The sequence below is a fragment of the Labrus mixtus genome, chromosome 16 (assembly GCF_963584025.1).
Source record: "Labrus mixtus chromosome 16, fLabMix1.1, whole genome shotgun sequence".
Taxonomy (NCBI): Eukaryota; Metazoa; Chordata; class Actinopteri; order Labriformes; family Labridae; genus Labrus; species Labrus mixtus.
In genome coordinates this window covers 11,452,065-11,469,526 of record NC_083627.1, presented here as the reverse complement: position 1 = coordinate 11,469,526, position 17,462 = coordinate 11,452,065, and the positions used below count along the sequence as shown (strand labels likewise).

At 39.2% G+C, this 17,462-nt stretch overlaps 1 protein-coding gene across 2 annotated transcripts in view; it reads left to right on the top strand.

The window, feature by feature from the left end:
• Positions 1-17,462, top strand: part of khdrbs3 (KH domain containing, RNA binding, signal transduction associated 3) — a 127,974-nt gene that overhangs the window by 90,251 nt on the left and 20,261 nt on the right. For both annotated transcript variants that reach the window (XR_009676217.1, XM_061060465.1), the window contains exon 7: positions 10,772-10,854. Coding sequence is in view for 1 of the 2 variants with exons in the window: in XM_061060465.1 (XP_060916448.1) it covers positions 10,772-10,854 (83 nt within the window). In the remaining variant the exon portion in view is untranslated. The remainder of the gene's footprint in view (positions 1-10,771; positions 10,855-17,462) is intronic.

The following is a 17,462-nucleotide window of genomic DNA, read 5'->3' as shown; positions in this document are numbered from 1 at the left end:
ATTTAATCTGGGATTGAAAGTGCCTCATGCATTAAAAGATACAGGGTCTCTTTAAGTGTGTAAATTATCTTTTGCTTTCTGCTGCGGAGGGATCCCTTCAGTGGATATAGTTGCACATCACAGTCATTCATATCGGGCATGTCTGTGCTCAGTGTCTATGAGTGCAAAACAGAAGGAGTGAAGTCAAATGAACCGGATTCTGACACGAACCTGCCGCTTTCACATGAACGTCTAAATTCCACATGACAAACACTGCACAACATCCAGGCTCATCTGGCTGATGTGTGGTATGGGAGATGAAGCTCTGATTGTTTTAATTGTTTTTTTATGCAAAACGCCACAGGACTAACCAACTATCAATTAAGAGACTTAACACAATAGTTGTGTACCTTGTACTTTACATTGCACCCAGATTATGTGCGCTTTAATTTTCTGCAAGGGCCTAAAATGCACCGGCACCATGCATGCACTATGAACTAAGGACTCTTCCTCATTTAAATGATACAAATACACTAGTCAGCCATGCTGTGTACAGCTTGTATTTTCTAGTTTCTTCCCACAGTCCAAAGACATGCTGTGTCTGATAACTCCTGAACACCCTCAGGTTTGAATGTGGGTGTTAATGATCATCCATGTGTTGGCCCAGTGAGAGACTGCTGACCTGTCCTGATAACACTCTGCCTCTTTTCAAAGGAGATCTTCAAAAGGTCCCAGACCCTTATTCAGAGGATAAGTGAAAACATATTGTTGCATTATAGTTAGTGATATTGGATTTCATATTAAAGCTAAGCTGTTTGCAAGAAGGAGTATGGCATGAGTTTCCTTGATACACAGCTGAGACAGCTGTCTCAAAAGGCAAGAAACCGAAGGAGGTAAAGAAATAACAGTAAGGAAAAGTAAGACATTTGTCAAGTGTAACACAGGGTAGTGATACTTCAACTTGATGCATGGGCCAACTTTTTTGGCATCCTCAATCTGATCGCTTGAGTTGTATTTCTACCCTTGCAGCAGAAAAGTTTCAGCAAATGCAAGCCCCCTTTTTTTTTTATATTTTTTTTTAGCTTACTGGAATATGCCGTCAGGAGGAGCTGAATAAATGACACCCAGCTTTGTGAAATTTTAAGACTAAGACAGACGACCGGGGGGTTACAAATGCTTGGTTATTTGTTTTTCTTAAGGCAATAACACGGGGTGTTATTTTGCTTTTATAGTTAAAAAGTTAAGAGCAATGTGTGGCACAGCTGTGCGGAGGCGCAACATTTATCTTTGAACAGATGGTATCCTAGTCAAGCCGCCTGAGAACAGGGCTTTACATCTTCTTTTGATTTGCTTAATTTTATCGCTTTGTTGTTTGTCTCTCTGACACCTTTTGGGTCTCAGCACAGACCGAGCAGCATGTGCAATTTCAACAAAGTTCATAATGTGAGGACAATTTGTCGTTAGACTCATTTGGATTTAGTACAGGGAACAAATCCAGTGGCTGAAAAGCTTGCTCTGGGTGTCAGTGGCATCCTATCTTTTACAGTAGTATTGTAGAGCACAGTGGAGCGGCTGTGATACCGCTGTCGTAACATGCAGTGCCAGGCCCTCTGTTAGTCCTCAGTGGCCTCTGAGGCCGGTCCTTATCTTTTAACAACACGCCTCTCAGCCATCCGCTGGCATACAAATGAAAGACTCACTTAGGGGCTGCTCTCGCTCGCTCCTCACTCTGTCTCTCCTCCCCCATCCAACCTCTCGCTGTCACAGTAATCCTGTTTAGTGATGGAAACACTGCTCTGATGCAGAATTGTGCTATTGTGCTGTTCAAGATATTTTGAGTAAATTGTATATCAATTTAAAAGACATCAGATATAACAACGACTTCAATCACACTATCGTCACTGCTTTCCATTTTAAACGTGTTTTCTTTGTGTCAGACTCTGAAGAAAAGAATCATTTTAAATGTGTCAACGTGATTTATAAACAGGGCATGTTTCTCCTCTCAGCTCGCTTGTAACTCAATTATGGAGTAGCTGCTCTAATAAATGGCAATAACATGCCATTGTTAAACTTTAATGCCGTCCTTAATACCAGGCAGTGCTGTCCAATGTGAGTGGACAGCACTGCTAGAATCACCATTCAGTCCAGTGGAGGACTCAGTCAAGAGTAATGACAACTGACTTGTGTTGAAAACTAATCAGGGCATCTAGTACCTGCTCTGCTAACACTGAGAAGGACCTGCATCACATACACTGCTCTGTGTCCAATGGTACCAAACTGTATATGACAAGGTTGTGTTTGTAGTGTGGTGGAGTAAAAAGTAGAGCCAGACCGATAAATCGCCCAACTTATTAATCGCCTGGCCGATAATACCGGTAACAGCTAATTTTTTATCTTGGATATGTGCCAACAAAAGTAAGTTTACAATTTCAGTTTATTATTTATTTTTATGTAGTTTTATTTATCATTGTTAATTACTAAGTCAAATGTAGAGTTGCAGTGCACTGTTGTTTTTCTGGCAAATAAAAGCTTTTGTTCAACTGTAAAAAAAAAAAAAAAACTAGTCCAAATATAAATCTTTTTCACAAGTGTTTGATAACAGCATTTAAGGGATCAACGCAAGAAATGTGTGTGTATATCTAAATCAATCAATCTCTAAAGATTGAAGATCTATATAAGAAAGATATCGGCCAATATATTGGTATCGACATTTTTCTCTCCCTAATATCGGTATCAGCCAGTGGTGTAGTGGTGCCTAAAGAAGTGGGTATACTCTTAATTTTTCCCCAAAATGTTTTTTTTAAGTGGCTCATCCAGCAGAGGATAAACAGCCTCTGTTATAAACAGTGACATGTAAGACTACTCCTACATATTTAGTTTGTGTGTACTAGCCAATTAGAGACGGAGTAAGGAGAGTCAGCCCTTCACTGTCAGGGGAAAAAAAATGCAGCATACATCTAAATACTGTCAATCAATCAATGGTGTAAATCAGAGGATTTAGACGTGGGTATACTCTAAGGAGACTGCAAAATAAGTTGGTATACCTGTGAATACCCTGCACTACACCACTGGTATCGGCTCCTAAAATCCCATATCGGTCAAACCCTAGAGTAAAGTCCGCTCTATAGAGTATTTGTCCGCAGTAGTTTTACACAAACCATTGGACAACGCCATGTAGGCTAACTCTTCTTCTATCCTGTCTGGAAATAAATTGCCTTGAATTGTGATGTCAGTTGGTCTGTGTCAACCACAGATGGATATTTTCAAAAAGGAATAGATACCTCTAAACTTCATTACCTTTTTATATATATATATTTTCTATGATACTATCTTTAAATCCAATTTTAAAAAATAGATGGAATAATGGTGTTCATGCTCCCCAGAGGATCTATTCAATTCAACATCCAGCCCCAATTTCATGCAAGAATACTCAAATGTTCAATTTAAACATCAAATTACCATTCTATCACTGAGCAAATTTACGCTCCTCAGAGGATAACCTTTTTTTAATTTAATCACCTTTTCTTGTTACTGAGACATGATCTTCTGTTGGTCCCAGGCCTGGTGGAAGATGTGCTAAAACTGATGTGTGTAAGTTTTGAATTTCCAGCTTCTGTTTTTTTGAATGCATCAGCACCTCTAAGAACCAACTGAGAGAGTTCTACACTTGGCCATTTGGACAGCCTCTGTGCAGGATGTACAAAATAACCCTGGTTGGCATTTCGATCCCTAGCTCCTCCTGCCCACATGTCAAAGTGTCCTCCAGCAGGACGTTGAAGCCCAATTGCTCCTGATGGTCAGCTCAGTGCCATGCATGGTAGTTTTCCATCACTGCTGTGTGGCTGATGAAATCAAACTTTCTATCTAATGATTTTCATCTGAGCAAATTGACTATTCGTAGCTGATTAATTTAAAAAACTAAAACATGTCTTTACATTAAGGATTGTTTAACTTTAAAAACATACAGACAAATAGAAGCAACATGTTTATGATGTCAAGGGAAACATTTTAAATTCTTGTGTTTTAGAGCACATCATGTTTTGTTCAAATATGAATACGATGCTCTGAAAAAAAAAATACACGTTATCATTTCCTACACAGGAATAAATAAAGTCTATCAGGCATTTTTTAAAACATTTTAAATATTAAAACGGATATTTCCTTGGGTCTGCATGGTGGTGCAGTGGTTAGTGCTGTTGCGTCACAGCAAGGACGTTCTTTGTTCAATTCCCTGTCGGACAGGGCCTCTCTCTGTGGAGTTTGGCATGTTCTCCCCGTGCATGCATGGGTTATCTCTTCCCACACTCCGAAGACATGCTCGTTAGGTTAATTGGTTGATTTTAATTTCCGTCGTAGGTGTGAATGTGAGTGTGGCTGGTTGTCTGTCTCTATATGTCAGCCCTGTGATTGACTTGTGAACGTTCCTGGGTGTACAGCCCCCCCCGCGACCCCAAACGGGAACAAGTGTTTTAAATTTGGTGAATTTAAATAATATAATTTTTTACAAGTTATTGATATTGGAAGCTTTTAGGATCGTGACAAAGGGTTTGGCACTGAACTTGTTTTTTAAGGGTATTAACCAAAAAGCATCAGAGCTACATATTGATTTAGCTTAAATTGGTCCCAATTCCTTGTTAGCAGAGAGCACACTCAGGGTAAAGTGAAGTTAGAGAGCAAGACCACATCACCCCTGCAGCATGTCACAATCACAGTGCTCGCTAGAGGTGTTGTGATATTTGTTTAGTAGAACCATAGCACCAAATAACACCTGTGACAATGCAGTTGCAATTATTATTTTTTTGAATAAAGTTTGTAGTAGGTAGGTTGCAATATAAGCGACATGGTTTATCTTTGAAATATATGATTCATTAAGCCAAGCACAAGAAGCCCTGTGTATAAAAGTAAGAGTGCAAAGAGAGGCTGCTTTGTCGTCTTTACTAGCTGCTTCCTGCAGGACTTCAGCTTAAGTATTTATTGGGTCTTCAAGGATTGATTATAAACTGCCAATATTCTATGTCTTCACTTGGAGACAAAAAATGTAGCATCTTTCTGGCGTGGGTTCAGCTGCATCAAACCTCCGATGCTTCCTCCAAGAAACACAGGACCAGGCTGTCATGCTCTGCCCTGGTGTCAGTCTGTGACAGGGAGGAGGCTGTGGTGATAGGTTTGGAAAGGAACAAGGCGGGGAGGGTTTTAGTTTGTGTAGAATGTTCTTAATACCATTGAATACCAATATATGCTGGTACTGGTATCAGTTTAAATATGAACAGTAGCCAACCCTCCATCAATTGACGAAACAAATCATTATCTTTAACTAGACATACATTTACAGTTCATTACTATGATTTGACTTGAACATACTTAGACAGAAAGGCAATCAGATATGTGTGTTTTGCACATGTAATGATATCTCTGCTATGAACAGCAGAGTTTACATTTATATTGAAGTACATTATGTGTGTCATGCTTATTTTGTAGTTACCATGCCAACATTCCCTGTTATAGTCACAGACATAACACCGATAATCTGTGCATGTGAGTATTGCAAATAGTATCTATTACATTTTTGTTAACATGCAAAGGTTTTTGGTGTGGACACATTTTGATTCTTTTACTCAGATTGCACATGTAATAGTGTTATAATGTGGATTATTACAGGGATTATGATTTATGCAGATGCAGGTCCCACTGTCCTGATGGAATTCAAATGCAACCTCATGGATCAGGCATTCATACGAGGTGGTGATATATGCAACATACTGTATATGTAGCACTGTATGTATTGTATTGCAGGAAGCTTACCAGTACAAAAATAAATTTAAAAAGGCTTTATGGGTAAACTGTTAAAGCCAATGTGTTAATACCAGTAGACAAAAACAGACTTAATGTTGGATGCTTTACATTTTTTGACTAAAGCTCTAGAGGTCTAAAGTGGATGTAACCAAATGATCTTGCTTTGTTTAATTGTATTAATATTTTTTGTATTAAAAGCAGAATGAGTATTATATATATATATGAGTCAATAATCTGTGTTCATAATCAGTGAAAACGACTGACTCAGTCAGTAAAAGGTTGTCAGAATTGTCAATACTGGTTCATACCACCAATTTTCATTATTTTAATGAACTATAGTATCAAAAAGAACTGAGGCTTTAAAATGAATAAAGATCTTTAGTTATAGTTTTAACCCAAAGCTGTTGCAAGCGAAATAAACAGAGCAGTGATGATCTACTCAAATCCACAGGTCATCAAATACTGATGTTGCTCAAGTCCTTTTTGCTTTTCATGAAGACAGAAAACATACATTTACACTCATACAGACAGACAGAGAGCAGAGTAGGTGACAGCAGAGGAGAACTATTATATGCACAAATACATTGGTATTATTTTGACACTGAAATACTCTAACGTTTTTGTTGGATTTGGACAGAGCACAGGAGTTTGCTTGCAATTTTTAATGATCAAAACCAAGATATTTTCCAATATTGCATGTCTAGAACTTCTGTTTATATTATTCTCATTGTATTTAGAGTGGGCGGCTGTGGCTCAGTAGGTAGAGTGGGTGGTGTCTCCACCGGTAGGTCGAGGGTTTGATCCCCAGCTCCTGCAGCAACATGTCCTATGGGTTCTTGGGCAAGACACTTAACCCCAAGTTGCTCCCGCTGCTTTGTCTGCAGCGTGTGAATGTGTATGAACATGATTAGTTCTTTCTGATGGTCACTTTATATAGAAAAGGGCTTTGAATAATCAGAAGACTAGAAAAGAACTATAGAAGCTCAAGTCCCTTTACCATTTAAACATCAATATTGTTTGATTTTTATTAGTATTGTATCAAAGTTTAAAATTATAGATCAACTCTAAGTCATGGTACAGGTTTTGACCGTCCATGCTTATATTCTGAAGGGAGTTCTGCCATGTGGTGACTGAGGCTGCCTTCACAATCACAGCTAACGCGATTTTTTACACTTCATGTCTTCTCCTTGCTTCATTTAATATTCATAACTGTGCTTGTTTATTCCAGGCTGCAATAGGTACGGTATAATAGAAACTGCTTCTAAATAGAACGAAATAAAAACATTCCCACAGTTTTTGTAAGAAAACAAGCATTTTCCGACAACAACAGAGACATTATTTCAATTTCAAATGGGAACACGTTTCTGGCAATGCACAAGCTTTTATTCCAAAATACATTTTGGTTAAAGCTGTTTCACTTACAAAGACTGTTGTTGTGGCTTTGAATAAAAACAGGGTTTGTTGTGTTGTTTTCTTACACAGCTAATTGTAACCTGATGCTTGTGTCTGTGTTTGTTCTGTTTTGGGCGGATACTGCTGATGTGGTAGAGCGAGACACTGTCGAGGAAGGTGTCTGCTACTATATTATTCTCTAATCTTGTTTGCTGTAATTTCCCTGAACTAGAACCTTCTCTAAAGTAAGAAAGTATACTTTCTATATGAGTCACAGCTATGATAACTTCCATTTCCAAACATTAAGGTTTTCAGACAGAAGATGAGCACACACATTTACCAGGCAATCGAATGAATAACAAACAAAACGCCACACAAGGCAAGAGAGTATATGCTAAAATGAAGGGAATATCTTAAAGATAAGAAAAGTACAGAAAAAGAGTGACAGCTACTTTACGCATCATTGAATAAATGTTTGCTTAAGTCTTTTTTAAATGATCACAGAGTTTGTTTCTCTTAAATATTTAGCAGAAAGCTTCAAAGTTTGGTCCAAAGTCAAGTAAAAAAAAAGTTTTCTTATTCGGTTGACAGCCTGGCTGCAGAGGATTTCATTATCTGTTGAGGACTACATTACCATAAGGAATTAGTAACGTTGGGCTGTCAAAAACCATTATAAGACTTGTAAACAAATAAAAGAACTTAAGAACCGATCATAAAATACAAAAAAGGAGCTAGTTTTGGTCAGCTCAAAGAGGGGTGATATGGCCTCTCTTTTTCTTGTTCTAGTAAAAAGCCTGGCAGAATAAACAAACAAAAGAGGCTTTGAAAAGCCCCTTCTTTGTACTGATTTGTGAATGAGTGAAAGCTGAGGGTATTTTTTTTAAATGGGAAGACTAGTTGTCGTTTTGTTTCTGGACCAATTACCAAAAGTCAACACTTCCATCAAGCAGATCAAAAGTATCAAAAAGGAGGGATACTTAAAAACAAGATTGTTGTTTATTTTACTTTCTTGTATTAATAACTGTGCAATTGTTAGGTGGGGTGTTGCCTCGACATCAGATCTACTCATCACTTCATTCCTTCCTTACCTGTAGTGGAACCTGGGGACATTGGCACAGTTGCTGCACTCACACAGAGCAGCATCAGCCCTGCTCAGATGACACAAAACACTTTAAAAACATCAGACATCTTTGTTTTCTTTGGTTTTCACTGCAGTTTGCCAAGTCCTCAGAACAGACGTCTTTTTCAGCCAGCAGCGTGTAAATACAGCCATGGTGTAGTTAAGCATTGCAAAGAAATACATTCCATCATATGAAGAAAAACAATTTTTATAGTAAGTTAACAATTGTTATATATCCCACAACAGAGAAATGTGCAATGTTACAGCAGCAAAGCGAAATGATAGATTAAAAAAAAAGAGCAGGCAGTTCACAGTTACATAATTGAGGAGCCCAATCAGAGCTGCAGTTGTTAGAAATGTAGTCTAAACATTCACAGTCATACAGTATATAAAGAAAAGACTGTCATGCACACAATGGCGGTTGTGGCTCAGTGTGTAGAGTCGGGCGTCTCTGAACTGGAATTACGGGTTCAATCCTCAGCTCCTGCAGCTACATGTGCCCCTAACCGCCAAGTTGCTCGTACTGCTTCATCAACGGCGTATGAATGGGATTAGGATGGGATGGGATGCGTGTGAATACTTAGGTGTGACATGCGGTGTAAAAGCGATTTGAGAAGTCCAAAAACTAGAAAAGAGCAGTACAAGCTCAAGACTATTTACCATTTACAGTACATAAGAGTTGAACATTTTATTGCACCATGGTCCGTATAGTATTACACATAAGTATCAGAGGATATTACGGTATAATATGATAGATATTGTATTATGATAACATTGCATAAGTGGTTTGCAGTAGTATTAATGGTTTACGTGTTTGTTTGTTTTCATTTAAGGACTATAAGCAGACGAACATGTAGACATTTTCTGTTTCAAATTGCTTTTGTAAGCTCTCCATAAACCATGTTGAGTGTTCATCTACCTACTTCTAACTTATAAATATAATCTTTTTTTTTCTGTTGGCACTGTTGTGATGATTATCTTTCACAGAAGCTATCGAGAAAAGCCAGGGAAATTATGTTGCTTTTAGTGTGTCCTTTGGCACAAGAGGTCATGATGAGAAATTGCAAATCAAAGTGTGTTTAATCAAATCCTTTCTGACAAAATTGTGCGGCTCTTTGAAAACTGTTGCTTGTATGTTTAAAGAAAAAAAAAAGGTGTACAGGGGGTTTAATATTTTTTTAAAGTAAAGTTGTTGACTAAACTTAGTCCTTGCATCAGCTTGGGGAATCGTTGACTTTGCAAAAAGCTCATGTATCTGCTGAATTACAAATGTCAGAAGGGACTCGAATTCCCTTCAAGCTACCTCGAGACAAATAGACGGGAACTGACAAAGACCTTCACAAAAAACCATCAGACCTCCCACATACATGCAAACAACAAACGAATCACAAACAACTCTTAAAGCCGCCCAGTGGGATGACCAAGGTGAGGTTTGATCATAAAAAAAGAATCTTAAAATGCACCTGGCATTTTACTCTGAAACAAGGAAGTACTCATATGTCCATCACCTCTGCTGAGGGTCATATGTAGTTCTTCTACACTTACTTCACTTCTAGAGGATTTACAATAACAGAGTCAATTCAACTGCTGTCATTTGGCAAATGTATGTTTCTAATCAAGAATTAGGTCCTTAATAATAATATGGTTTTGATGAGCATTCTCGTCTTCATATGCTAAATCTTACAGACATTCATTTCAAGCATGCAAATCAGGGGCAGATGGAATTAGCCAAGAAGTATGTGGGGGATGAGAGATGTGTCGCTAGGGGTCGACGCCTTTTGTGGAACATAAGTCCCATTTATCCCAAATTAGGACGGGTGCGGCACTGGTTCGCTTTGATGTTCCTCTTGGCGGGGGCCTGGGTGGAGTGCGGAGGAGTGTGTGTGTGTGTGTGGGGGGGGGGGGGGGGGGGGGACAGGGCAGATTGCTGGAGCACAAACAGATGTTCAAGACTCATCCTTTGAGGTGGTGATGAAACGTTGCCTCAGCGAGAGTCTTTACATCCCGCTGTCAGTCAGTTGACATAGAGACAAGGGCAGGGCTGCAGTTGCCACTCTAATGGCTGCTGTACCCGCAGCAGCAGATGAAGCAGTTTGACCTAAATCTGTGTAAAGTTGAAGGCTTCGATGTGTTGTTGAAAAGAACAACTCTGTAAGGGTTTGATGGATACAAATGATTTATTAGACACCACGCTTTTATGAAAGATGCTTCATCCAGCAACAGATATTTCTGTCAATTTCAGAAAGCTGAAAGAAAAGCTGGGTCATAATTGAATTTAGTTCAACTTTTACTTTTTGGCTTTGGAAAACCATGTAGCTATGGAAACCATTTTTCATGCATAAATCTTCTCAGCCCTTTACATTTCAACATGATGGTAACATTTCACAGGTTCTAATATCAACATCTTTTGAATGTTGAAATGTCTGCTGAATGTTTTTCTTTCCTGCACCTCATCTAACGCTTTTTATTTTGTCTTGTTTACCACAGGAATATGACGACGGCTACGGAACAGCTTACGATGACCAAGGATATGAATCTTATGACAACAACTACAGCAATCAAGGACAAAAGTATGTGTTGTTTATTCTCCAGATAACCCTTTACAAGTTCAGTAGTCTTTGGCAATATTCACATTTGACAACTTTGCAACATTAGCCTTTTTTTTGAGTGCAGTTCTACAACAACGCCGTTATGAAAACCCAAATACACTGAACTTCAAATGTGAGAGGTTGTGTCTTTAAATCGAATTCTCTAAAACAGCATTTAAAGGCAGCCAGTTTGCTGCTGTCTTGTCATTTAGGCTACATTAAACGGAAGAGAATATGAGGTCAAATTGAGATTTTGGATTCAGAGCAGCTGGATTATGGTGCGTGAGCTGTTAAGAGTCATCTGCACTCATTCTCTGCCCTGTTTGAAACTCCTAAGAACACTTCCTCTTAATGAAAGTATTTTCCGAACTGTGAAATGTTTTGACTGACCTTTAGGTTGCCCTCTAGGATTGACTTAAAAAGGTGCAACGCATCATAGAAGGTTACTTCCTGGAAACTGTTAGTCAGGATTACAAGATTTACAAGACTGTAAACATTGCAGGATCTCTTATTGAAGTCTTCTATTTTTGTTTTTTTATATCTCAAAACAGACCACTCGCGGTGATCACATTTCTTCCAAGGGGTCAGTTGCAGCTCATTACATTAAATGAACTATCTTACTTTTAATCAGCACTTCAAATCTCTCCAAAAAGTGCATTTAGCTTGTTATGTTGCTCATGTCAGTGCATTAAAAAAAAGAACAATCCTAGGGGTATGTTGCTCTATTTAACAGAAGGTCCTGCACAGCTAAATGCAGAATATTGATTTCCTCATGTCCAGGGAGCTATCACGCTCTTCAAGCAACACAAGGTCAAAGGCTTCCGCTTTGGTTTGCTGGTGTCCCACTGTATTCCATCAGCACACAATGTGCAACGTTTATGTATACCTGCCTGTCCTACTTCAAAGAAAGAGTGATTGTTCCCACATTTAGTGCGTCAAAAAATGGTATTGTATTGGCAGCAGCTGGAAAACTGAAGAAAAAAAAAAAAAACATCATTCTGTCCCTTGGCTTTTGTTAGCAGGGTGGTCGATGTTTTCTTTTGTTGAGGTGTCAGGATATATGTCACCCAAGCTTCATCCATCTTCTGTACTATCTCTTTTTTCGGTGGGCTGGATCACAACCACCCAGACCCCCAGCCCCACACACACACACACGCTCACTCTCTTCACCCTCTGTAGCACACCGAGCAGTGTCTGCTGGAGTGTTTGGTGGTTAGGTGTAGAGATGCATGCTGGGAGGGGGGGAAAGCAGGTCCGCCTCAGGAATCTGCAGCTATTTGTTTTAAAAGCAGCCTCGTGAATAATGGTGGTGGGGGGGGCTGTTGTGAAGGTGGACGCAGGGAAGGGAAGGGAAGGGGAGGGAAGACAAATGGAGTCCATCATGTAAAGGCTGGAGGCTGGGTTGACTCAAAGAGATTTTCATGTCTGTTATCAGGCGGGAGACAAAGCAACTAATAGGACCCAGACATCGAAGCCTACGCCTCCAGAGACAGCTGATTCACTTACTTCTTCTCTTATTTGTGTGTCCTGTGTCCTGAATTTGGATGAAAAGTTACTGTTACTGCAGGCTGACATTGTGCATGTGTATAGAAACCAGTATGCCTGTGATATTTTTTAATGTTGGACTGAATGAATTTTGACATTTTTTGCATAAATGTGAGATCTGTTTTCTTGCTTGTTCTTTTTCTTTGTTCGAATACCGAGAGGGAACAATGTACATACAGAATAAAAGGCCTTTTAATGATAACAAAAGGCAAAGGTCTGAGGTTTATATTACACCACAGCTCCCCAGTGATCCATGTATTACCTTTTCTTATTGCATCTATGAACTGCAGTAAATCCTGCAACCTAATACAGTCCTTCCAAAGCTCCTCCTCTGCAGTCACATTCCTATTTAGCTTTGTGATGGACAAAGGTGCATTGTTTTCAACACAAGATCGAGGAAAGTCATAGCAGGTCCCAGCTGTAGCAGGCCCTCAGGGAGAGAGTGTGGACGTGTGTGCGTGTGTGTGTGTGTGTGTGTGTGCATGCGGAAGAAGTCTACTAACAATGTTTCTAGAAGCCTAAGGAGCTCCCAGTCACCAATCTGAGCTCTGACTGCATGGCAGGATTTCAGTTGCCGGAGGATAACAAGCAGAACAATTTACAGTCTCTCTGTCAGGGTATTACCCCGATGGCTTATGCTAGAAACAGGCCTGCCATTTGAGAACACAAAAGGAAAGGAAGAGGATTGTTATAAAAAGGCCTCTGCTCTTAAAAAGACTGTAATGCTGCATCAGTGGATTTGCTGATACCTAATTTAAATTTGAAATATGTTTTCCATGAAACTGAAATACGTTAAGGTATAGATGGTTATCAGAGCGGGGGGTCGTCAGGTAATAATAAATGTATCCTCGTACACGTCTTGATGATGCGATAATGAGATTGTTCATATTAAATAAAATAGATAAAGCAGTACATCTTGCTAATGACCTGATTTTGTTCTGTATGTTATTTCACAGTTCTTTACAGATGGACTTGGAATGGACATCTTAGTTTGGTAGCTTGATGCTTACAAATAATTGAAATTGCCTTTAACCTGCTAACAGAATTAGCATCTCATTGTCGTAATTTAAATTTAAGAAAATCTGTATTTAACTTAACAAAGTGCAGATGCTAAGTTAGTTTCTTATCATTTCTACAGTCCGTAAGCTACAGTTGTGTCATTGGTCAAAGGTCCCAAAGTGACCTGTGGGCTGAATGAACTTAGTCCAACTGATCAGCAAAGTGGTGTGGTGTAAAATGAAGTAGAACACACAGGTGAGGCAGATTTGAGCTTTTTCTGCATTTGGAGGGAAAAGACACATTAATCAATAATGGACTTTTTTTTTATTTCTAAAGCTTTGAGTTTCTGCTGTCAGAATTCAAGTTGAAAATATTCAAAAGGAACAAAACAAGTGTTAGGACAAGTAGACTTGTAAGAGTTTGATTTTAATATCAGAACTGACCCTATTTGTGCTAGAATAACTCGGCGCCCATCAGAAAACAATAACAATTGGTTAATGGCTTTATTAATACAGCATATTAAATGTTCCCTCTCAAGTTAATCAATCATAATTATTTTAAACCGAAGCACTATTGTTTAGAATGAAGCCAATTCTCGAAAAGCATTTTCCTATTAAAAAAAAAAAATCAGATTCAGATGACTTTATTAATCCCAGAAAGGCGATTCAGTTTCACAGCCTACAGAGTCATTGAAAGAATCCAGGACAATATAAAGGAAACAAACACAGTCACAGCAGCATTCAGACAATTACAGTCACGTACCAGTTACAGCAATTCAAAAGACGGGTTGCCAAATGAGAAGCCAGAGCTAGCAAATCCAGAAATAAATAAATAGAAAGCTGGAAATGTACCTGATAAATAGATACATAAATGAATGGACCTTACGGTGTCTAAGTGTCTAGTGGCAGTATGGTATTACACATTGTTCAAATCTAGTAAGCTAATTCAAAATAATACATGATATATCTTAGAATGTATGCTCTGTGTTTAAACGCACAGTATGTAAATTACGCTGCCAGGAGGCTTTTAATCAAAACAATAACACAAGATGACGTCCTGTCTTATGTAGCGGCCATTGACGTAACATCCTGTGTGGTGTCTGTCACACGGATACAACAAAGAAAAATACAGCTTTGTCTGGCTTTGATTACTGTAGGAAATATCTGAAGTAATGCAAACACTCAACAACAAACCACATTAAGTGAAAGTGGAAATATTCAAATCAAGAAATGGTACATAACAGTGAATACATTTAAAAACATTTCCAACAAGTGCAACACACAGACACAGCAGTTTTTACTCTGACTTCCTTATACTGGTAAAAAAAAATAATAAAAAAATCTGTGCAAACTGCACATTTGAAATGTCAATAACAGCATAAGTTTACATTCAGCTTCTTTAAAAGCTTATTTGATTGCAGTGCCAAAGTCTGCATACTCTTTGTACTTTCTGTTTTGGGCCAAGTTCAGTGATAAAATCGCTCTGTTGGGTTTAAGTGGAACAAAATGTTGTACTTGTTACACTAACCACTGCCAAATAAGACAAGACACCCTGTATAATTACACTGTACACAGTCTGTCTCACAGAACAGCCAGAATTGAGTAACTTAGATATAATTCAATTTGAAAGGCAAATAAGGCGCTCGCAATCTTAAGACATGAGACTTAAGCTCAAAAAGCTGTTTTTGGATACCCTGAGGACATTTTGCAACATTTTACGTGTTTCAGAACAGAGCTGACGCCTTTGGGGGGGGACCTCATGGAACACAACCTAAGCATGACAGCCATGGCAGTGATGGTCCGCCAGTTCCCAGATCACAGCCCCCTCCTACCGTGTTTATACAACACTGAGAACTGAGCCATCATCTTTTTTTTTTGGAGAGGCAGCAGAGAGCCTCATCTCAGGAGAGGTATCTGAATCTGCAGTGCATTGGTACCAATCAAATGTTAAGGTCAAGGAGGTTGGAGAGGGCTGCATGTGTGGAGAGCCTCTTTAATTTTATTAGCGGAGAAGGTGACGTCTCTGTAGGGAAATGAGAGGGATGACAGCTGTGGCACAGCCCTGGCTGGACACTTGGGGAGGTCAGAGTGAGGTCGTCTTTAGCAGCTCGGGTGTGATCAAAGCGTTATTTCATACTTGACACCTCGGAGACTGTTGGCTGCTGACACCTCACACCTATCCTCGCATCCTGCTTTGGTTTGGTATATCGTAGGCTGGATCCCAGAGGCTTGAGGGCACAAGGCGAGCTTTGTGACAGTGTTTTAAAGGGCAGACACATCCCTGAGGAACAACTGTAAATCTTAGTACAAGGGACGGGTAAGAGGAAAAGAGGGGAGAGTGGCTGGATTTCTATGTTTAAAGATGTAACTGTTTGGACTGGATTGCTGGAAAGTGCCAAAAGATTAACCATGAACCTGAAGTCTTGGATTTATTCAGTGAAGTATGAGAAGGCTAGTTTGTAATTTCTACACTCTTAAGTACAAAAAAATAGTAATATGTCTACAGGGGTTGGTGTGTGAATATGTCATTGTGATGCTTCATAATAAATATCTCAATCAAACACAAAAGAGAAAGATATCAAACCATGTCAACTGTCCTGATAGTTTTTTCCACATTGAACGTCCCTTCTACTTTCAAACAGAGATCGCAAATCAACACAGAGGGAGGATTTGAGGTGGCTATCACTATAAAACAAGTTTCCTCGCAGCAGCTTGCTTAAAGCAAGGCAACAAAATAGACACAAGCATTCAGCTTACTGCCATAAAAATGTTGTTGCTGTTCTCATTGCAGTGAACAATCAGATACTGTATATCAGCAAAGTAGGGGTATGAATAAGAGTTCTTTAATCTCCAGGTGTTGCAAATGCTGAGATTATTTGATGTCATTAAGGTGGGAGAGCAGTTTAGCAGTCAGAATTTGAGAAGCCAGAGTTTATACTAGTTAGGCTTATAATAGGAAACTAAATAACTATAATGTCAGCATGCCTATGTGCTCACAATGACAATGCTACAGTAACATACTGGGGTTGACTTTTTCCATCCCTAAAGCCCTGCCATTTGATTGGCTAAAATGTTAGTGGTTTTCAAGGAGCCAGTCCTATTTTAAACACAATGACACATCTGATGAGTCTCCAATGTTATTTGATGATTGGTGAAGATGTGTATAGATGATGTCCTAGTGTTTTCCATTGCTTCCAGAACTGCTGGCATATGATTGACTGAATTGTTATTGTTTGATATTAATCATCATTTCTACCTAATTTGTACAAAATAACCAGTACAGTCTCTTTACGTCTCTTATGCAGAACGTGGATGTCAGTAGTCATCTGGCTTTCAGCAACAATCGTGTTCAAAAGGCAGTTTAGACAGTGGAATTATCCGCCTGTCTTTGTCAATGCTACTTCTTTGAGGTTTGCTTGTTTTGTCTGGGCCCTAAGGCAGACGACATCCATTTAGTACAATAGGAATATCAACACTGTGTCTTTGGAATCTTAGTACAGATTGGCTGTGTTAGCTGTCTGCCTCTGTAATGCCTGCGGTGCTTCACAGATGCTGGGTACCGAGATGCTGTTTTCATGGTACACAGCTTGTCAAGATGAGTGACAGGCGCTGGGGTTGGAATTAGACCAACTGAGGGGAAGGAGGGCGGGATTAACATCACTCTCTCTCTGTCTCTTGACAAAGAGCTGCATTTTCAAAATGTAATGTCCCTTCAATGAGACATAACAAAGCCCTTCACAGATGGAACAATTTAACATCCAAGCACTTTTTTTTTTTTTTTTAAATGGAGGATTTAAAAATATATATACTGTGGACTGACTTGACAGCAAGAGGCAGTATATCCCCTGAAGCAGGATTTCATGTCTGTTCTGAAATAAGGGCAGCAAAGAGACATAAATGGTCATTTCGAACTCAGAAAGAAGACTCATTTGTAAAGTTAAATCTCTGCCGTAGGCCATTTTGTCCGTCTTTGTGGCTCTCCAACGGGGGGGTCAGCATTGGAGATAGCTCTGCAATCAGCCATCACGCTGAGCAATCACCAGTGTG